This window comes from Procambarus clarkii, chromosome 80 (genome assembly GCF_040958095.1).
Source record: "Procambarus clarkii isolate CNS0578487 chromosome 80, FALCON_Pclarkii_2.0, whole genome shotgun sequence".
In the NCBI taxonomy this organism is placed as follows: Eukaryota; Metazoa; Arthropoda; class Malacostraca; order Decapoda; family Cambaridae; genus Procambarus; species Procambarus clarkii.
The window spans coordinates 15,032,091-15,056,313 of record NC_091229.1 but is presented as its reverse complement, the minus strand read 5'-3'; the positions used below and the strand labels follow the sequence as shown (position 1 = coordinate 15,056,313).

Genomic DNA, 24,223 nt, shown 5'->3' with positions numbered 1-24,223 from the left:
AACAACAACAACAGCAGTAGCAACAACAACAACAGCAGCAGTAGCAACAACAACAACAACAGCAGTAGCAACAACAACAACAGCAGCAGTAGCAACAACAACAACAGCAGCAGTAGCAACAACAACAGCAGTAGCAACAACAACAACAGCAGCAGTAGCAACAACAACAACAACAGCAGTAGCAACAACAACAACAGCAGCAGTAGCAACAACAACAACAACAGCAGTAGCAACAACAACAACAGTAGCAACAACAACAGCAGCAGTAGCAACAACAACAGCAGTAGCAACAACAACAGCAGCAGTAGCAACAACAACAACAGCAGCAGTAGCAACAGCAACAGCAGTAGCAACAACAACAACAGCAGCAGTAGCAACAACAACAACAGCAGCAGTAGCAACAACAACAACAGCAGCAGTAGCAACAACAACAACAGCAGCAGTAGCAACAACAACAGCAGTAGCAACAACAACAACAGCAGCAGTAGCAACAACAACAACAACAGCAGTAGCAACAACAACAACAGCAGCAGTAGCAACAACAACAACAACAGCAGTAGCAACAACAACAACAGCAGCAGTAGCAACAACAACAGCAGTAGCAACAACAGCAGCAGTAGCAACAACAACAACAACAGCAGTAGCAACAACAACAACAGCAGCAGTAGCAACAACAACAACAGCAGCAGTAGCAACAACAACAGCAGTAGCAACAACAACAACAGCAGCAGTAGCAACAACAACAACAACAGCAGTAGCAACAACAACAACAGCAGCAGTAGCAACAACAACAACAGCAGCAGTAGCAACAACAACAGCAGTAGCAACAACAGCAGCAGTAGCAACAACAACAACAACAGCAGTAGCAACAACAACAACAGCAGCAGTAGCAACAACAACAACAGCAGCAGTAGCAACAACAACAGCAGTAGCAACAACAACAACAGCAGCAGTAGCAACAACAACAACAACAGCAGTAGCAACAACAACAACAGCAGCAGTAGCAACAACAACAACAACAGCAGTAGCAACAACAACAACAGCAGCAGTAGCAACAACAACAACAGCAGCAGTAGCAACAACAACAGCAGTAGCAACAACAACAACAACAGCAGCAGTAGCAACAGCAACAGCAGTAGCAACAACAACAACAACAGCAGTAGCAACAACAACAACAGCAGTAACAACAACAGCACTAGTAACAACAACAACAACAGCACTAGTAACAACAACAACAACAGCACTACTAACAACAACAACAGCACTAATAACAACAATAACAACAGCAGCAGTAGCAACAACAACAACAGCAGTAGCAACAACAACAACAACAGCACTACTAACAACAACAACAGCACTAATAACAACAATAACAACAGCAGTAGCAACAACAACAACAGCAGTAGCAACAACAACAACAACAACAGCAGCCGGAGCAGGTGTTCATGCAGGTATGAGCAGGCTTGTCTGGACAAGTGGGAGTTGCGGGCTCTCTCTCTCTCCATCACATAACGGTCCACTGACCCTTATATCTGAGGGCGGAACATCTGTCTGGTCATAACAGCGGAGGTCTGAACGCTTGGTCATAACAGCGGAGGTCTGAACGCCTGGCCATAACAGCGGAGGTCTGAACGCCTGGTCATAACAGCGGAGGTCTGAACGCCTGGCCATAACAGCAGAGGTCTGAACGCCTGGCCATAACAGCAGAGGTCTGAACGCCTGGTCATAACAGCGGAGGTCTGAACGCCTGGTCATAACAGCGGAGGTCTGAACGCCTGGTCATAACAGCGGAGGTCTGAACGCCTGGTCATAACAGCGGAGGTCTGAACGCCTGGTCATAACAGCGGAGGTCTGAACCCGTGGTCATAACAGCGGAGGTCTGAACGCCTGGTCATAACAGCGGAGGTCTGAACGCCTGGTCATAACAGCGGAGGTCTGAACGCCTGGTCATAACAGCGGAGGTCTGAACGCCTGGTCATAACAGCGGAGGTCTGAACGCCTGGCCATAACAGCGGAGGTCTCAACGCCTGGTCATAACAGCGGAGGTCTCAACGCCTGGCCATAACAGCGGAGGTCTGAACGCCTGGTCATAACAGCGGAGGTCTGAACGCCTGGTCATAACAGCGGAGGTCTGAACGCCTGGTCATAACAGCGGAGGTCTGAACGCCTGGCCATAACAGCGGAGGTCTCAACGCCTGGTCATAACAGCGGAGGTCTGAACGCCTGGCCATAACAGCGGAGGTCTGAACGCCTGGCCATAACAGCGGAGGTCTCAACGCCTGGCCATAACAGCGGAGGTCTCAACGCCTGGTCATAACAGCGGAGGTCTCAACGCCTGGTCATAACAGCGGAGGTCTGAACGCCTGGTCATAACAGCGGAGGTCTGAACGCCTGGCCATAACAGCGGAGGTCTGAACGCCTGGTCATAACAGCGGAGGTCTGAACGCCTGGTCATAACAGCGGAGGTCTGAACGCCTGGTCATAACAGCGGAGGTCTGAACGCCTGGCCATAACAGCAGAGGTCTGAACGCCTGGTCATAACAGCGGAGGTCTGAACGCCTGGCCATAACAGCGGAGGTCTGAATGCCTGGCCATAACAGCGGAGGTCTGAACGCCTGGCCATAACAGCGGAGGTCTGAACGCCTGGCCATAACAGCGGAGGTCTGAACGCCTGGCCATAACAGCGGAGGTCTGAACGCCTGGCCATAACAGCGGAGGTCTGAACGCCTGGTCATAACAGCGGAGGTCTGAACGCCTGGTCATAACAGCGGAGGTCTGAACGCCTGGTCATAACAGCGGAGGTCTGAACGCCTGGCCATAACAGCGGAGGTCTGAACGCCTGGTCATAACAGCGGAGGTCTGAACGCCTGGCCATAACAGCGGAGGTCTGAACGCCTGGTCATAACAGCGGAGGTCTGAACGCCTGGCCATAACAGCGGAGGTCTGAACGCCTGGCCATAACAGCGGAGGTCTGAACGCCTGGTCATAACAGCGGAGGTCTGAACGCCTGGCCATAACAGCGGAGGTCTGAACGCCTGGCCATAACAGCGGAGGTCTGAACGCCTGGTCATAACAGCGGAGGTCTGAACGCCTGGCCATAACAGCGGAGGTCTGAACGCCTGGCCATAACAGCGGAGGTCTGAACGCCTGGCCATAACAGCGGAGGTCTGAACGCCTGGCCATAACAGCGGAGGTCTGAATGAAGAAGCAAAGTCACACACTAGGTGGCCATCGGTACCCGCAAGGGAACACACCCACGGTCCTGCCCTAAGGATTGGACTTGGTCCTGCCCGGGGGGATTGGACTTGGTCCTGCCCGGGGGGATTGGACTTGGTCCTGCCCGGGGGGATTGGACTTGGTCCTGCCCGGGAGATTGGACTTGGTCCTGCCTGGGAGATTGGACTTGGTCCTGCCTGGGAGATTGGACTTGGTCCTGCCCGGGGGGATTGGACTTGATATCCGAGTGAAGAAGATAATTTCCGGGTGCGTGACCTATCCAGGGCCTCTCCTAGAACCTGCTCTTCTGCTCCTGGCCTCTGAGGGAGACTCGTACGTCCCGGCTGGACGCGCTGGAGGAGAGGCAAGCGTTCCGTGCCTCGAGCTACGGCGTTGGAATGTAGACTGGTGTCTCTAGCTGAAATAATGAATGACTTGATTTCTCTGTGAGTCTGTGAGGCTGCCAGGCTGTGAGTCTGTGAGTCTGCCAGGCTGTGAGTCTGTGAGTCTGCCAGGCTGTGAGTCTGTGAGTCTGCCAGGCTGTGAGTCTGTGAGGCTGCCAGGCTGTGAGTCTGTGAGGCTGCCAGGCTGTGAGTCTGTGAGGCTGCCAGGCTGTGAGTCTGTGAGGCTGCCAGGCTGTGAGTCTGTGAGTCTGCCAGGCTGTGAGTCTGTGAGTCTGCCAGGCTGTGAGTCTGTGAGTCTGAGTGCCGTGAGTGTGTGGAGTTTGTAATTATAAGTTCTCTCGTGACCTATTTTCCCCTGCTGTGTTAGACCTAATATATATATATATATATATATATATATATATACATATATATATATATATATATATATATATATATATATATATATATATACATATATATACATAGTTAATTTTGCTGTTCCACTGAGAGGTTCACTTTCGTGGGTGCTAACAGGAAATGACGACCTATTAGTTTTAGAAAGTATAGAAAGCTGAACGGACACAGGCACGATCTTTCACGAAGAATACGAATTATCCTGAACGAAAACCTGCGCAGTCATCGAGAGAGAGAGAGAGAGAGAGAGAGAGAGAGAGAGAGAGAGAGAGAGAGAGAGAGAGAGAGAGAGAGAGAGAGAGAGAGAGAGAGAGAGAGAGAGAGAGAGAGAGACAGACAGACAGACAGACAGACAGACAGACAGACAGACAGACAGAGAGAGGCAGTGATGTGGTGGAGGCTGACTCCATCCACAGGTTCAAATATAATGCCCAGTAGACTCAGGAACCTTTATACGATTTGATTCACGGTTGAGAGGCGGGACCAAAGAGCCGAAGCTCGACCCCCACTAGCACCAAGGCACTCGAATTGGTGCCTTCCTGCAGTTCAATAGCTGCTGCATCCAGGTACAGCGGTACCTCCTTTTCTGCGGTGTTCTGGGACAGCTGTACCCTGGGACAGATGTACCCTGGGACAGATGTACCCTGGGACAGATGTACCCTGGGACAGATGTACCCTGGGACAGATGCACCCTGGGACAGATGTACCCTGGGACAGATGTACCCTGGGACAGAAGTACCCTGGGACAGATGTACCCTGGGACAGATGTACCCTGGGACAGATGTACCCTGGGACAGATGTACCCTGGGACAGATGTACCCTGGGACAGATGCACCCTGGGACAGATGTACCCTGGGACAGAAGTACCCTGGGACAGATGTACCCTGGGACAGATGTACCCTGGGGCAGATGTACCCTGGGACAGATGTACCCTGGGACAGATGTACCCTGGGACAGATGTACCCTGGGACAGATGTACCCTGGAGCAGATGTACCCTGGGACAGATGTACCCTGGAGCAGATGTACCCTGGGACAGATGTACCCTGGGACAGATGTTCCCTGGGACAGATGTACCCTGGAACAGATGTACCCTGTGGCAGATGTACCCTGGGACAGATGTACCCTGGGACAGATGTACCCTGGGACAGATGTACCCTCGGGCAGATGTACCCTGGGACAGATGTACCCTGGGACAGATGTACCCTGGGACAGATGTACCCTGTGGCAGATGTACCCTGGGACAGATGTACCCTGGGACAGATGTACCCTGGGACAGATGTACCCTGGGACAGATGTACCCTGGGACAGATGTACCCTCGGGCAGATGTACCCTGGGACAGATGTACCTGGGACAGATGTACCCTGGGACAGATGTACCCTGGAGCAGATGTACCCTGGGACAGATGTACCCTGGGACAGATGTTCCCTGGGACATATGTACCCTGGAACAGATGTACCCTGTGGCAGATGTACCCTGGGACAGATGTACCCTGGGACAGATGTACCCTGGGACAGATGTACCCTCGGGCAGATGTACCCTGGGACAGATGTACCCTGGGACAGATGTACCCTGTGGCAGATGTACCCTGGGACAGATGTACCCTGGGACAGATGTTCCCTGGGACAGATGTACCCTGGGACAGATGTACCCTGGGACAGATGTACCCTGGGACAGATGTACTCTCGGGCAGATGTACCCTGGGACAGATGTACCCTGGGACAGATGTACCCTGGGACAGATGTACCCTGGAGCAGATGTACCCTGTGACAGATGTACCCTGGGACAGATGTACCCTGGGACAGATGTTCCCTGGGACATATGTACCCTGGAACAGATGTACCCTGTGGCAGATGTACCCTGGGACAGATGTACCCTGTGGCAGATGTACCCTGTGGCAGATGTACCCTGGGACAGATGTACCCTGGGACAGATGTACCCTGTGGCAGATGTACCCTGGGACAGATGTACCCTGGGACAGATGTACCCTGGGACAGATGTACCCATGGAACAGATGTACCCCTGGGCAGCTGTACCCTGGGGCAGATGTACCCTAGGACAGATGTACCCTCGGACACATGTACCCTGTGGCAGATATTCCCTGGACCATGTATGCCCTTTTGGCGTCATAAAAATACCTCCCACATTTTGCAATCTCCAGCTAAAATTGCACCTTGTTGGGCCCTTTAGGGGACGCCGCCCCCTCCCCTCCCCCCCCCATCACACAGTGTAGCCAGTGTCTCCCCCTCAATGGTGGAGGGGGTGTAGGGTTGCTATCTTGAGGTTATCTTGAGATGATTTCGTGGGCTTAGCGTCCCCGCGGCCCGGTCCTCGACCAGGTCTCCTTTTTGTTACACACACCCCAGAAAGCAGCCCAGCTGTCTAACTCCCAGGTATTTATTTACTGCTAGGTGAATAGTGGCATCAGGGTGAAAGAAACTCTGCCCATTTGTTTCCACCTCCGCTGGGGATCGATCCCGGAACCTCAGGACTAGGATTCCGAAGCGCTGTCTGTAAGTGTGTAGGATGTGTGTGTGAGTGTGTAGGGTGAGTGTGGGTGAGAGTGTGTGTGAGAGTGTGTAGGGTGAGTGTGTGTGAGTGTGTGTAGGGTGAGTGTGGGTGAGAGTGTGTAGGGTGAGTGTGGGTGAGAGTGTGTAGGGTGAGTGTGTGTAGGGTGAGTGTGTGTAGGGTGAGTGTGGGTGAGAGTGTGTAGGGTGAGTGGTGTGGGTGGACTAGGAGTGTCCAGCATGAGGGAAGGGAAAGCTATGGCAGTAGGTCAGAGGTCAGCTGGCGGTCAGGGGGGAGCGGGTCCTCCCACCACTCACACGGCAACTGGTGGTGTGGGAGAGCTGGCCGCCTCCCTCCACCTCCGGCCACGCTCATATGCTCCCCCTGCTGACCACGTCCAACCTCTTGTGTTAACACTGAAGTGGTCGTTGTCCAGTCTGGGGTTTAAACTGTGGCTGGAGGTGGCTCCTGGAGCTTCCTCCCTCAGTTCATTCCACTTGCTGACCCTCCGTCCAGGGGACGAGTATTTCCATGCATTTCCACGACTCATTTGCGTGTCCAGTTTCCTTCCATGTCCTCTTGTTCTGCATTATTCCAATTTAAGAGGGTGTTCTTGTACACCTTGTCTCTTTCCGTTCAGTATCTTTTATGTTGAGATCATGTCCCCTATGTTTCTTCTCTCCTCGCAGTCGAAGCCTCGTAGTCAGGTTTCTTACAAAGTTACAAATATTCTCACAAACATCAACACTTTTTCCTATTTTTATTATTTGCTTCACAAGATGTGGATTCCATGCCGGTGCTGCACATTCCAGCATAGGTTCAACATATGATGTGTAGATTACCTTGAAAAAGATATTATTCTGATTTTTAAATGACGTTATACTGTTTCCCAGCGTCCCATATGCCGCCGATGTAATCATGTTTATATGTGTCTCTGGTCTCAGTCCTGGAACTATATGCACTTAACAAGATATTATATCTTTCTCACTCCTGTAGTTGCCTTCTCATGGTGTAGACACTTCCTGAGCTCCTCTGCTCTTGCCTATCTTCATTACAGCAAATTGTATATTTAATTAATTAGCTAATGACACGGCTACGTACTCTGTATTTGTTGGCATCAAAGGAGCCTTCGACAAAGCACAGGAGATTGTGATCCTGGACGAGCTTGCATGCATGGGTGTCAAGGGGAGACTCATGAAATGGGTTGAAGACTACCTCACAGGGAGGAAAGTCAAGGTCTGCTTCAGCGGAGCAGTCTCCAGAAAAATTAGTATGGAACTCGGTACCCCCCAAGGAGGGGTCTTAAGCCCCACACTATTTAACATACTTATGAACGCCATTGCAAATATTGAATTTCCGGAAGGAACACAACAAGTGGAATATGCAGATGATGTCCTAATACAAGCTCCCACCTTGGGAAACAGTCCATTGAACTCCTCGAAAGGAAATATGTTGAGGTCGGTTTCACTCTCCACAAACAAGACAAAAGCAAACTCTCATCACAAGCGGAGAAAATGAGGAACTGCAAATTAATGGTGTAACACTTGAATGGGTTGACCACTATCGGTACCTTGGCGTCACTGTCGGCTCTAACAAGGGGAGGAAAGAGGAGCTCAACCAACTCACAGGAACATGCAAAAGTCGACTCAGAGCACTGAAAGCTATGACCTGGGACGGACATAGAGCCTCTATTGCCGTGCTTAAAATGATGTACACAGCCTATGTGCGCTCCGTCATAGACTATGACGCACCAGTTCTGTGCACCTACTCCCAAAGCGATATGAAAAGGCTCGAAAGCATACAAAATTAAGCCATGACAATCATTCTTGGAGTCCCAAGAACTGCCAAAACGTCTAATCTACGAGAGGAGTTGTCCCTCCCCAGTGTTAAAAGCAGAATTAAGGAACTGAATGCTAAGCTTGCAATTAAAATAGCCAGAGATCCCCATTACAATGATATTGCAGAGAAAAAAACTAAATTCTGTGTTACTTACATTAGAAAACAGGAGAAGCAAAAAATGACATCACAGATCAGTCTGCTACCTGGAAGAACTTCACCTGCTTGAGGAAGCCCGTGAGCTCCTCCCTGGGAGGATGACTCATGCAGGATTATTATCAATGAAATGGCAACGAAAAAATCCAACATGATACCACAAGAAATGAGGCACAAGTATCTCGAGGACATTTATAAAGACGCCGGAGATGAATTTGATCAAATCTACACTGACGGGTCATCTAATCCTGTCAATGGCAGGGCTGGTGCGCCATACACGGTAATTACGAATAATGCTTTTCAACGCAGAAATGAAAAAAAAGCCCGTACTGAGAAGTATGCTTCTTCAACGCAAGCAGAGCTAACTGCCATTGTTAACGCGTTAAGAGTCCTTGAACGAAACACTAATGGTGCAGTGATCTGCACTGACTCTAAAGCAGCACTACAAAGCCCTAGTAATAATCGGGAAGAAAATCCTGCAATAATCGCTGAGATCAAGAGAGCTATGAGGGTTCTAACTAACCAGGGAAGAGTCCTGAAGTTTCTGTGGATCCTCTCTGGAATATGTGGGAATGAACGAGCAGATGTGCTGGCTGCTGAAGGCGCTGAAGGAGACCATATTGAGTACTTCATACCCAAGACCCACCCCTGGAGGCTGACAAGGACTTCCCCCGTAACTTCCTGCAGTCTTCCTCAGGTTTGGCATCCCTAGCTTGCTTGGTGTCATTTGCAAATATTGACATGAGAGATATGATACTCTCGCAAGGGTAGGTCATACATATTGATTAGTACAAATCAAGGTCCCAACACTCACCCTTGTGGAACAACACTTGTCTAGTGGCAGATGGGTGGGAACAAGTGAGAACCCGCCATGTCAGAGTGACTGTCACTGGTAGGTAGGTGGGAGAGTGGGAGAGTGACTAGTAGGTTGGTGGGAGAGTGACTGTCTCTGGTAGTTAGGTAGTAGTTTTGAGAGTGAATGAAAATATTCTGTCTTAAACAAGACTCTGGAAAATTTCGGTTTTAAACTTGTCTCTGAAAAATTTCGGTCTGAAACTGGACTAGAGAGAGAGAGAGAGAGAGAGAGAGAGAGAGAGAGAGAGAGAGAGAGAGAGAGAGAGAGAGAGAGAGAGAGAGAGAGAGAGAGAGAGAGATAGAGAGAGAGAGAGAGAGAGACAGAGAGAGAGAGAGAGAGAGAGAGAGAGAGAGAGAGAGAGAGAGAGAGAGAGAGAGAGAGAGAGAGAGAGAGAGAGAGAGAGAGAGAGAGAGAGAGAGAGAGAGAGAGAGAGAGAGAGAGAGAGAGAGAGAGAGAGAGAGAGAGAGAGAGAGAGAAATATATAGTAGGTAAGATAGAAGAAAAATAGGTGGAGAGTCAGTACGTTAGACAGCCAACAGTTAGAAAGACGGGGTCCAAAAGCTAGCAGCTCGATCCTTCAGGCACAAATTCTAAATACACACATAAACACAGTAAAGAGAATAAGACAAGACGTGGAAGAATGGGAAGATATTGCATATTTCAGGACTGCCAGTAAAGCCTTCGATACAGTATATACCTCACAAGAGGTATATACTCACTTTATAAAGTTGAGAGGCAAGCCCTAAGCGTAAGCGGAAAGGCCCTAGCTAGTAAGGCCTAGATAGTAAGGCCCTAGATAGTAAGGAACTATCTAACAGGAAGGAGCCAGGAAGTAACGGTAAGGGGCGAGAAGTCGGACTGGCGAACAGTAAAGAATGGAGTACCTCACAGATCGGTGCTGGGACCAGTTCAATTTCTAATATACGTAAATGACACGCTTAAAGGAGTAGAGTCCTATATATCGATGTTCGCGGATGAAGTGAAATTAATGAGACGAGTTGTGACAGATGAGGATTGCAGGATCCTCCAGGAAGACTTGAACAACTTGCAGAGATGGTCAGAGAAATACTTTTGGTGCTCAACACAAGTGTAAAGTGATGGAAATGGGAACAGGCGACAGGAGACCAAAAGGACAGTACACAATGAAGGGAAACTATCTACCTGTAACGACACGAGAAAAAGACCTGGAGGTGGACGTAACACCAAACCTAATTCCGAAGGCTCATGTAAATATCATAACATCCATAATCTATACTAGCAAAAGTTAGACATCGTTTAGAAACCGAAGTAAGGAGGCATTTATGGCGCTTTACAGTGCCTACATGAGACCAGTCTTAGAGTATGCAGCTCCATCATGGAGGCCCCACATGAAGAAACACATAAGGAAACTGGAAAAGGTTCAGAAGTTTGCGACGAGGTTCGTCCCAGAATTGCGAGATATGGAGGTATGAAGAGAGACAGAAGGAACTAAACATGACGACACTAGAAAAAAAGGAGAAAGAGGAGAAACATGATAGAAATGTATAAAATACTTAGGAAGATTGATAGAATGTAAATCAAGGAAATATTCACAATGAATACCCATAGAACAAGGGGCCATATGTGGAAGCTTGAGACTCAGATGTGGCACAGAGATGTTACAAAGTTTTCATTTAGCGTCAGAGTAATAGGAACATACAATAAACTAAGGGAAGCAAACTTCATTCATAACTTTAAAAGTAAATGTGATAGGGAAACAAGCCAGGTGTTAATGCTTCTAACAACCCGAGGCAGGAAAGGCGGGATCCAAGAGCTAATGCTTGAACCTGCAGGCACAAATAGGTGACTACAAATAGGTGGGTCTCATACCATCTCCATAGATGGTATGATAAATGACTGCCAGACAAAGGTAAGGTTAGGAGGACAGCAGCTGGAGTAGAACACAAACACAACACAGAATAAAGTGAAGGTAACTTCTTGGTACTGAGAGAGGGAAAGACTAAGGAGTGAGGTTATCTTGAGGTTAGGTTAGGTTATCTTGAGGTTATCTTGAGGTTATATTGAGGTTATCTTGAGGTAATCTTGAGGTTATCTTGAGGTTATCTTGAGGTAATCTTGAGGTTATCTTGAGGTTATCTTGAGATGATTTCGGGGCTTAGCGTCCCCGCGGCCCGATCCTCGACCACACCTCCTTTTTGTTACACATCCCCAGGAAGCAGCCCGTAGCAGCTGTCTAACTCCCATGTACCTATTTACCGCTAGGTGAATAAGGCCATCAGGGTGAAAGAAACTCTACCCATTTATTTCCGCCTCCACCGGGAATGATTACGAGTCCCGAGCGCTGTCCACTCAGCTGTCAGGCCCCTTACCTAACACCAGAGGCACACATCAGCAGGATAACGAGGGTAGCGTATGCTATACTGGCAAACGTCCCCGTTATCCTTCAGGAACCTGGATAAAGAGCCCTTCCGAGCCCTGTACACATCCTTTGTCAGACCTGTTATTGAGTATGCTGCACCAGCCTGGAACCCCGACCCACGGAAACACAAAACAAAACTAGATATGGTCTAAAAATATGCAGCAAGGCTCGCTCCTGAGCTAAAGGGACTGAGCTATGAAGAAGGACTAAAGAAACTGAGCCTCAGAACACTGAAGAAAGTCAGGAGTATAGTAGATATGATAACAACGTACAAGATACTAAAGAGGGATGACACACTTGATAAGACAGTCCAAATTAAGAAACAGTAGAACGAGATAACATTATTGGAAACTGGAAACAGAGATGAGTCACAGAGATGCCAGAAAGAACTCCACCAATCACAGACTCAAGACTGTAACTAATAATGGTGGAGGCGGGGCTGCAGAGCTTGTGCTCGACCCTGCAAGCACAACTAGGCGAGCACAACCAGGTGACAACACAGGGAGGAGACCCCCGACCTGTTTACACCAGCTTAAGGATGACTTGCTCGGCTGTTATTGTCTGCGTCCCGTCCAGCACCCTAAACCCGCACTCACTGCTACACTTACCCCACCACACTCACTGCTACACTTACCCCACCACACTCACTGCTACACTTACCCCACCACACTCACTGCTACACTTACTCCACCACACTCACTGCTACACTTACCCCACCACACTCACTGCTACACTTACTCCACCACACTCACTGCTACACTTACACCACCACAGTCACTGCTACACTTACACCACCACACTCACTGCTACACTTACACCACCACACTCACTGCTACACTTACACCACCACACTCACTGCTACACTTACTCCACCACACTCACTGCTACACTTACTCCACCACACTCACTGCTACACTTACACCACCACACTCACTGCTACACTTACCCCACCACACTCACTGCTACACTTACTCCACCACACTCACTGCTACACTTACCCCACCACACTCACTGCTACACTTACACCACCACACTCACTGCTACACTTACTCCACCACACTCACTGCTACACTTACCCCACCACACTCACTGCTACACTTACACCACCACACTCACTGCTACACTTACACCACCACACTCACTGCTATACTTACACCACCACACTCACTGCTACACTTACCCCACCACACTCACTGCTACACTTACCCCACCACACTCACTGCTACACTTACACCACCACACTCACTGCTACACTTACTCCACCACACTCACTGCTACACTTACACCACCACACTCACTGCTACACTTACCCCACCACACTCACTGCTACACTTACACCACCACACTCACTGCTACACTTACCCCACCACACTCACTGCTACACTTACTCCACCACACTCACTGCTACACTTACCCCACCACACTCACTGCTACAACAACCAGCTACACGTACCCACAAGGATCCCAAGGTGTTATGAAGGGTATAACAAACAAAGCAACACAGTACAAGGGCGTGGAGAAACTTTAGAAATAACAGGACACCAGAGAGCAGAGAAAGCTGCCAGAGCGCCTGGAATGAATACGTCAGGGTGAGGAGAGAGGCAGAAGGACAACGCGGAAATGACATAGCAAGCAAGGCAAAGACTCAACCTAAATTGCTGCTCAGACACATGAGAAGAAAAACAGCAGTGAAGGAACAATGAAACTGAGGATAGGGGCAATAAGTAATTGCCGAGGAACTCAATAAGTAATTACAGGTCTTCAAAGTAGAGCAAGGAGAAGTTCCAGAGATAAGAGAGGGAGTATCTTAACAGGCATTATTAGAGGAGTTTGTAATTATCAGTGGGGAGGTGAGGAAGCTTTGCTAGAGTTGGATGTGACAAAGGCTATAGGCCTGGACTGAATCTCACCATGGATACTAAAAGAAGGAGCAGAAGCACTGTGCCAGCCATTCTCCATGGTATATAACAAATCACAAGTGAGAGGAATGCAAAAATTTTTGGAGACGGCTAATGTTGTTTCTATATACAAGAAGGGTGACAGACAGGAGGCACTGAACTACAAGCCAGAGTCCCTAACTTGCATACCATGTAAGATGATAGAGAAGATGTACATGTAACAAAGAAAAGCCTAAAAAAACTAGTGGAACATCTGGAGCGAAAGAACTTTAAAACACATGACCAGCATGGGTTCAGGGATGGCAAATCTTGCCACACACGATTAATTGAATTCAATGACCGGACGACAAAAATTAGGCAAGAAAGAGAAGGGAGAGCTAACTGCATAGTTTTGGATGGCCAGAAAGCCTTTGACACAGTACAAAATAGAAAACTAGTGCATAAGCCGGAGATAGAGGCGGGAGTAAAAGGGAAGATACTCCATTGGATAAGGGAGTATCTCAGCAACAGAAGACGACGAATCACTGTGAAGCATGAGTTTTCAGAGTGACGAGGTGTCACTTTACACTCACAGTGGAGTCCCACAGGGATCAGTCCTTGAATCTATGCTGTTTCTGATATATGTAAATAATCTCCCAGAGGGTATAGACTCGTTGCTCTCAGTGTTTGCTGATGAGCAAAAATTATGAGGAGGATTAAGACCGAGGAAGATAGCAAGAGGCTACAAGATGACCTGGACAAACTGAAGAAATGCTTCAACAAATGGTTATTAGAGTTCAACCTAAGTATATGTAAGGTAATAAAACAAGGTGGAGGGAGTAGGAGTTCAGGTACAGCATACTCATTGGGAGACGAAGTCCTTCACGAAACACCACCAGACTCATCATGACAGTACACCACCACCAAACTCATCATGACAGTACACCACCACCAAACTCATCATGACAGTACACCACCAGACTCATCATGACAGGACACCACCAGACTCATCATGACAAAACACCACCAGACTCATCATGACAGTACACCACCAGACTCATCATGACAAAACACCACCAGACTCATCATGACAGTACACCACCAAACTCATCATGACAGTACACCACCAGACTCATCATGACAGTACACCACCAGACTCATCATGACAGTACACCACCATCAAACTCATCATGACAGTACACCACCACCAGACTCATCATGACAGTACACCACCAGACTCATCATGACAGTACACCACCAAACTCATCATGACAGTACACCACCACCAAACTCATCATGACAGTACACCACCAGACTCATCATGACAGTACACCACCAGACTCATCATGACAGTACACCACCAAACTCATCATAACAGTACACCACCACCAAACTCATCATGACAGTACACCACCAGACTCATCATGACAGGACACCACCACCACCAGACTCATCATGACAGGACACCATCAAACTCATCATGACAGTACACCACCACCAGACTCATCATGACAGTACACCACCAGACTCATCATGACAAGACAACACCACCACCAGACTCATCATGACAGTACACCACCAGACTCATCATGACAGTACACCACCAGACTCATCATGACAGTACACCACCATCAAACTCATCATGACAGTACACCACCACCAGACTCATCATGACAGTACACCACCAGACTCATCATGACAGTACACCACCAAACTCATCATGACAGTACACCACCACCAAACTCATCATGACAGTACACCACCAGACTCATCATGACAGTACACCACCAGACTCATCATGACAGTACACCACCAAACTCATCATGACAGTACACCACCACCAAACTCATCATGACAGTACACCACCACCAGACTCATCATGACAGTACACCACCAGACTCATCATGACAAGACAACACCACCACCAGACTCATCATGACAGTACACCACCAGACTCATCATGACAGTACACCACCAGACTCATCATGACAGTACACCACCACCAAACTCATCATGACAGTACACCACCACCAAACTCATCATGACAGTACACCACCAGACTCATCATGACAGGACACCACCAGACTCATCATGACAAAACACCACCAGACTCATCATGACAGTACACCACCAGACTCATCATGACAAAACACCACCAGACTCATCATGACAGTACACCACCAAACTCATCATGACAGTACACCACCAGACTCATCATGACAGTACACCACCAGACTCATCATGACAGTACACCACCATCAAACTCATCATGACAGTACACCACCACCAGACTCATCATGACAGTACACCACCAGACTCATCATGACAGTACACCACCAAACTCATCATGACAGTACACCACCACCAAACTCATCATGACAGTACACCACCAGACTCATCATGACAGTACACCACCAGACTCATCATGACAGTACACCACCAAACTCATCATGACAGTACACCACCACCAAACTCATCATGACAGTACACCACCAGACTCATCATGACAAGACAACACCACCACCAGACTCATCATGACAGTACACCACCAGACTCATCATGACAGTACACCACCAGACTCATCATGACAGTACACCACCATCAAACTCATCATGACAGTACACCACCACCAGACTCATCATGACAGTACACCACCAGACTCATCATGACAGTACACCACCAAACTCATCATGACAGTACACCACCACCAAACTCATCATGACAGTACACCACCAGACTCATCATGACAGTACACCACCAGACTCATCATGACAGTACACCACCAAACTCATCATGACAGTACACCACCACCAAACTCATCATGACAGTACACCACCACCAGACTCATCATGACAGTACACCACCAGACTCATCATGACAAGACAACACCACCACCAGACTCATCATGACAGTACACCACCAGACTCATCATGACAGTACACCACCAGACTCATCATGACAGTACACCACCATCAAACTCATCATGACAGTACACCACCACCAGACTCATCATGACAGTACACCACCAGACTCATCATGACAGTACACCACCAAACTCATCATGACAGTACACCACCACCAAACTCATCATGACAGTACACCACCAGACTCATCATGACAGTACACCACCAGACTCATCATGACAGTACACCACCAAACTCATCATGACAGTACACCACCACCAAACTCATCATGACAAAACACCACCAGACTCATCATGACAGTACACCACCAGACTCATCATGACAGTACACCACCAGACTCATCATGACAAGACACCACCAAACTCATCATGACAAAACACCACCAGACTCATCATGACAGTACACCACCAGACTCATCATGACAGTACACCACCAGACTCATCATGACAGTACACCACCAGACTCATCATGACCGTACACCACCACCAGACTCATCATGACAGTACACCACCAGACTCATCATGACAGTACACCACCAGACTCATCATGATAGTACCCCACCAGACTCATCATGACAGTACCCCACCAGACTCATCATGACAGTACACCACCAAACTCATCATGACAGTACACCACCAGACTCATCATGACAGTACCCCACCAGACTCATCATGACAGTACCCCACCAGACTCATCATGACAGTACACCACCAAACTCATCATGACAGGACACCATTGTCATCAACCAAATCTTACAATAAGTCATTAAATTCAATACGATATTTTCCAAAAAATTCCTAACTTCTCCAAATGGAACAAAAAAACCCTGAAAGTAATAATATATACCAAACACAATGATCAGAGTGATGCAGATCACAGTGAAAACAATTAACAATTGCAGGTTAGCAAGAACCTTTCCAAATATAGGTTTGAAAGGTTCAATTATAATTAGATTTTCAAGACACATGCAGTTGGACTATTGAAATACTGGTGTTCGCCAGCTGTCTTATTGATGTCTGGAGAAATTGGTGACCTGGAAAAATGCACAGAGAGGTTTCACTGCCTGAGTGCATGTGATCGGGAACACTCCAAGTCCCTCAAATTGCAGTGCTTGCGGCCAGAGGCCAGAGACATATATCACAATCTGCACGATACTTGAAATTTTCGTCCACAAACCGTTGATTTAAATATCACTGCACGACGCTTCAAGCAGCGTAGATTGCATGCAATAGCCTCAAAGGCAAGTAGTATCAAATAATAAAAGTATATATCTGGAAACTTTCCTTATTAAGACTACTAATAGCCCAGTGGATAGAGCTTTGATCTCACACACGCATGGGGTCCACGGTTCGAGTCTCCTAGAGCCCAGATGTATGGAAAGCAATCAGTATGAGTAATTAAGTCAATCCTCCGAAAGCGATGCTAAGTAGAAGAAGACTATTTAAAACCTAAAGAAATACTATGAAGCAACAGTTTACTTAGACGCACCAGCATGTGAGCCCAAAAGATTTGGAACACTGAAACAGCCCGAATGCTATTCTAGAGAATCGGAAATGTCATTGAGGACCTTAACCTAACCTAACCTAACCTAACCTGTTCAAGCAATCCTAGGCCTAATGTATACAATCATAGGACTGGTACGGTACACATATTTTGCAACATATTTTGGGGGCCTCGTAGCCTGGTGGATAGCGCGCAGGACTCGTAATTCTGTGGCGCGGGTTCGATTCCCGCACGAGGCAGAAACAAATGGGCAAAGTTTCTTTCACCCTGAATGCCCCTGTTACCTAGCAGTAAATAGGTACCTGGGAGTTAGTCAGCTGTCACGGGCTGCTTCCTGGGGGTGGAGGCCTGGTCGAGGACCGGGCCGCGGGGACACTAAAAAGCCCCGAAATCTTCTCAAGATAACCTCAAGATAAGATAACATTAGGCTTAGGAGTGTATAAGGTCGGGTTTTTGTTATTTGTTGGGTCTCTACTGCATTATTAGTGCACAACCTGCACCTAATTGTTGGAGAGAACATATTGGTGACCAGTAGGTGACCAGTGGGTGACCAGTGGGTGACCAGTGGGTGACCAGTGGGTGACCAGTGGGTGACCAGAGGGTGACCAGTGGGTGACCAGTGGGTGACCAGAGGGTGACCAGTGGGTGACCAGTGGGTGACCAGTGGGTGACCAGTGGATGACCAGTGGGTGACCAGTGGGTGACCAGTGGGTGACCAGTAGGTGACCAGAGGGTGACCAGTGGGTGACCAGTAGGTGACCAGTGGGTGACCAGTGGGTGACCAGTGGGTGACCAGTAGGTGACCAGAGGGTGACCAGTGGGTGACCAGTGGGTGACCAGTGGGTGACCAGTGGGTGACCAGTAGGTGACCAGAGGGTGACCAGTGGGTGACCAGTGGATGACCAGTGGGTGACCAGTGGGTGACCAGTAGGTGACCAGTGGGTGACCAGTGGGTGACCAGTAGGTGACCAGAGGGTGACCAGTGGGTGACCAGTAGGTGACCAGTGGGTGACCAGTGGGTGACTAGTAGGTGACCAGTGGGTGACCAGTGGGTGACCAGTGGGTGACCAGTGGGTGACCAGCAGGTGACCAGTTGGTGACCAGTGGGTGACCAGTGGGTGACCAGTGGGTGACCAGTGGGTGACCAGTGGGTGACCAGCAGGTGACCAGTTGGTGACCAGTAGGTGACCAGTGGGTGACCAGTAGGTGACCAGTGGGTGACCAGTGGGTGACCAGTGGGTGACCAGTAGGTGACCAGAGGGTGACCAGTGGGTGACCAGTAGGTGACCAGTGGGTGACCAGTGGGTGACCAGTAGGTGACCAGTGGGTGACCAGTGGGTGACCAGTGGGTGACCAGTAGGTGACCAGTGGGTGACCAGTGGGTGACCAGTGGGTGACCAGCAGGTGACCAGTTGGTGACCAGTAGGTGACCAGTGGGTGACCAGTGGGTGACCAGTGGGTGACCAGTAGGTGACCAGAGGGTGACCAGTGTGTGACCAGTGGGTGACCAGTGGGTGACCAGTAGGTGACCAGAGGGTGACCAGTGGGTGACCAGTGGGTGACCAGTGGGTGACCAGTGGGTGACCAGTAGGTGACCAGAGGGTGACCAGTGGGTGACCAGTGGGTGACCAGTAGGTGACCAGAGGGTGACCAGTGGGTGACCAGTGGGTGACCAGTAGGTGACCAGAGGGTGACCAGTGGGTGACCAGTGGGTGACCAGTAGGTGACCAGTGGGTGACCAGTGGGTGACCAGTAGGTGACCAGAGGGTGACCAGTGGGTGACCAGTGGGTGACCAGTAGGTGACCAGAGGGTGACCAGTGGGTGACCAGTGGGTGACCAGTAGGTGACCAGTGGGTGACCAGTAGGTGACCAGTGGGTGACCAGTGGGTGACCAGTGGGTGACCAGTGGGTGACCAGCAGGTGACCAGTTGGTGACCAGTGGGTGACCAGTGGGAGACCAGTGGGTGACCAGAGGGTGACCAGCGGGTGACCAACGGGTGACCAGCAGGTGACCAGTTGGTGACCAGCAGGTGACCAGTTCGTGACCAGCAGGTGACCAGCAGGTGACCAGTTGGTGACCAGTTGGTGACCAGTCGGTGACCAGCGGGTGACCAGCGGGTGACCAACGGGTGACCAGCAGGTGACCAGTCAGTGACCTGTTGGTGGCCAGTAGGTGAGCAAATCCACAAGGGCCGTGACGAGGATTCGAACCTAGGTCCGAGACCATCACAGACACTGCCTTAATCGACTGAATTACGACATGGTATACTTTTCGGACTTAGGTTCGAACGTTGCTCACGACCCTTGTGGATTTGTTCATTTGATGCATCACGCTACTGTGATATTTGTGTGTAATAAAGTAATGGCGAAGAGGTAGAACGGCCTATTGACATAGCTCGAGTGCATGGGGGAGTTGTGTAAAACCCTGGTTTGTGTCTCGGAGAGGCTGCAGGATCCAAGTAAATTCAGTAGAATTTCTGGTTGCAATTCTTATACCATGTCGTAGCTCAGTCGATTAAGGCAGCATTTGGGATGATCTCGGACGCAGGTTCGAATCCTCGTCACGGCCCCTGTGGATTTGTTCATTTAAACTTCTTTATGCTTAGCTCAGTCAGAGGCCGAGTCCTGCAATAATAACACTGACGTAGCAACAACAGATCTGCACTACAGTATCAACATCAGCGCCACACTACAGCAATGAACACCTTTCTCGACGTCTAAACCAGACGTAAGCAGCCGCCAAGACGGTGGCTGAGCAGCCTCATAGAACCCGCGCCAACTTTTCAACCAGGGAAGACTTTTGTGTCTTGGTGCGGCTGGCAGAGGGCGAACCTTCGGGTTTGTTGAGGGCGGGTTTGTTGAGGTGTAACGAGTTTGTTGGTGATGTTGTTATGCGAAGTTGAATTGTTTTGTGGATCACTGGATGACTAGTGGCCAATTTAGCAGTTTCATCGGCTTTCTCGTTTAATGGGATTCCAACATGGGATGGGATCCAGTTTAGGGTTATGTTGAGTCCTGTGCCTTTAGCTACTGCTCCAAGAGACAAAACGGTGGTAATTATTTCAACGTTGTTTTTTCACTGTTTTTGTCCTAGTATTTGAAGTGCAGCTTTTGAGTCTGTGTGTATGATAGCATTTTGAGTGTTTTGTGCAATCACATATGCGAATGCCTGTTGTATGGCAAACAGCTCAGTTTGGGTTGATGATACTGGTCCTCCCAGTCTCCCTTAGGCCTGTTCACTGTCCGTACAAAGAGCAGCGCCAGCACTCTCATATTCTGTGTCCACCGATCCGTCTGTGAAGATGTGGGTGGCTCCTGCTACTGCAAAGCTGCTCATTTGCTTTTTAAGGATGCGCTTTAGAATTGTTGGATCACAGGCAGTCTTTTTTCACTGGAAGAATTTCTATTACTATTTTAAAAGTAGACTCCTTCCACGGTGGGGAACAAGTGTAGTTGAGAGAGAGAGAGAGAGAGAGAGAGAGAGAGAGAGACACAGAGACAGACAGAGAGAGACAGAGAGAGAGAGAGAGACCAACAGTACACCTGACCCACAAGAAAGTAGGAAAGGAGGCGACAATGTCTGCCATCCAGCAGCGTGTGTGATGACGGTGGCAGCGTAGAGAAGGACCCGAGGGAGGAAGAGCCAACAAAGAGCCACCAAAGCAGGTGCTGCCAAAGTAAACAACAACCAAGCCACAAAGAGCCACCAAAGCAGGTGCTGCCAAAGTAAACAACAACCAAGCCACAATACTTATGCAAATTATTTGTTTAACAAATTGTTATGATGAATGTGTATAATGATCATCATTATTTTCGAAAGTGGTCATTACAAGCATAATTACTATTATGTTAATAACATTATTGGTGATAAATGGTAATGATGATGTGAATAATGAATAGCTAAGGATTCACTGCACAGTACATTTATACACTGTACAGTACATTTATACTCACTGTACAGTACATTTATACACTGCACAGTACATTTATACACACTGTACAGTACATTTATACACTGTACAGTACATTTATACACTGTACAGTACATTTATACACTGTACAGTACATTTATACACTGTACAGTACATTTATACACTGCTCAGTACATTTATACTCACTGCACAGTACATTTATACACACTGCACAGTACATTTATACTCACTGCACAGCACATTTATACTCACTGCACAGTACATTTATACTCACTGCACAGTACATTTATACTCACTGCACAGTACATTTATACTCACTGCACAGTACATTTATACTCACTGCACAGTACATTTATACTCACTGCACAGTACATTTATACTCACTGCACAGTACATTTATACTCACTGCACAGTACATTTATACTCACTGCACAGTACATTTATACTCACTGCACAGTACATTTATACTCACTGCACAGTACATTTATACTCACTGCACAGTACATTTATACTCACTGCACAGTACATTTATACTCACTGCACAGTACATTTATACTCACTGCACAGTACATTTATACTCACTGCACAGTACATTTATACTCACTGCACAGTACATTTATACACACTGTACAGTACATTTATACACTGCACAGTACATTTATACACACTGTACAGTACATTTATACACTGCACAATACTGTCGGAAAATCCGACACCATTTAATAATAATATCATACAGACAGATAATAATAGCTGTATTACCAACAAGTTACCCATAGAAAACGTAACTTGTAGTGGAATTACCGTCTATAGAAAACGGGATATCATCACCACATACTATTATAATTCACCACCTATTATGGTGGGAATTATTCTTAAATACATTAGTCTTTGGACTTTACCATCATAAAAACATCTTATATAAATTAACTTAATTATCAATATTAAAGTAGAGTAAATGTGACCCTTCTATCACTTTCTGAAATCTGGACAAAGTAGGCCAGGCGTCAGGGAGTGAGGAAGGAAGGCAGCCATTGTTGTGTCACCTCCGAGACGTGTGGAGCAAATTCGGCTCCTATCATTCTGGACAATGTCGGCCAGTAACGTCAATAGTATGGAGTGTTAAACAGCCATGGTTTATACTAGACCAGAGGCTCACACAGGAGCAAATTCGGCTCCTGTTAAATTTACTTGGACGTAGTGTTATGGAAACCAAAGGTGTACCATTTTTCAACACGCTGTCTACATATCAAGTTAAGTGTCTATCCGAAACCCGTTTATCATTCATTTATGGCCATTAATGTCAGGATATAGGGTGACCCGGTTAGATCACGTGGAAGCCTCAAACTAAAGGTAATTAAGCCAGGTCTTCATGTTCCATGTACAGTTTTCTCTGAAATACTTGTCATATATAGGATTCTGGCTTCACAGCTAGCGCACTTTTGACAGGTCAAGACGAGGAAGCAAGATTTGTGCACCAGTTACTGGGTGATATGGAAGCTACCTCAAAGAGGATAATTTGGTGTCTACACCCTAGTTATACCTGGTGGACTAACCTGCTGTACTATAAGATAAGGAACCTCTTCAATGTATGTAGTTAATTCCTGTAGTTTGATTGGCTGCATATATATATATAAATATAAACCCCCCCTAAAGTGTAGAGGATCGATTTGTGAGATTAAGAGATTATTGCAGAAATACAGTCCACTTATCATTATACAAATTGCTATCGAAGTATATAAATTAACGTAAATATAAATTCATATAAATTAAATAAATATAAATCTCACAGGTCGGTTCCCACAAATACATTTATTCACTGCACAGTACATTTATAAATTGCACAGTACATTTATACACTGTAAAGTACATTTATACACTGGACAGAACATTTATACACTGCACAGAACATTTATTCACTGTTCAGTACATTTATACACTGAACAGTACATTTATACACTGCACAGCACATTTATCCACTGCACAGCACATTTATACACTGCACAGCACATTTATCCACTGCACAGCACATTTATCCACTGCACAGCACATTTATACACTGCACAGCACATTTATCCACTGCACAGCACATTTATCCACTGCACAGCACATTTATACACTGCACAGCACATTTATACATTGTACAGCACATTTATACACTGCACAGTACATTTATACACTGCACAGCACATTTATACACTGCACAGTTCATTTATA

The 24,223-nt window shown here is 47.7% G+C and overlaps 1 protein-coding gene across 1 annotated transcript; it reads left to right on the top strand.

The window, feature by feature from the left end:
* The first annotated feature begins 8,666 nt into the window (after window positions 1-8,666).
* LOC138357878 (uncharacterized) lies at window positions 8,667-9,227 on the top strand. Its single transcript, XM_069315041.1, has one exon. It carries the CDS (start codon window positions 8,667-8,669, stop codon window positions 9,225-9,227), a length of 561 nt encoding a protein of 186 aa, XP_069171142.1.
* The last annotated feature ends 14,996 nt before the right edge of the window (window positions 9,228-24,223 follow it).

Bases quoted from the DNA above. Each gene is read 5' to 3' on its own strand.
- LOC138357878 (XM_069315041.1), top strand. From the start codon at position 8,667: ATGATACCACAAGAAATGAGGCACAAGTATCTCGAGGACATTTATAAA.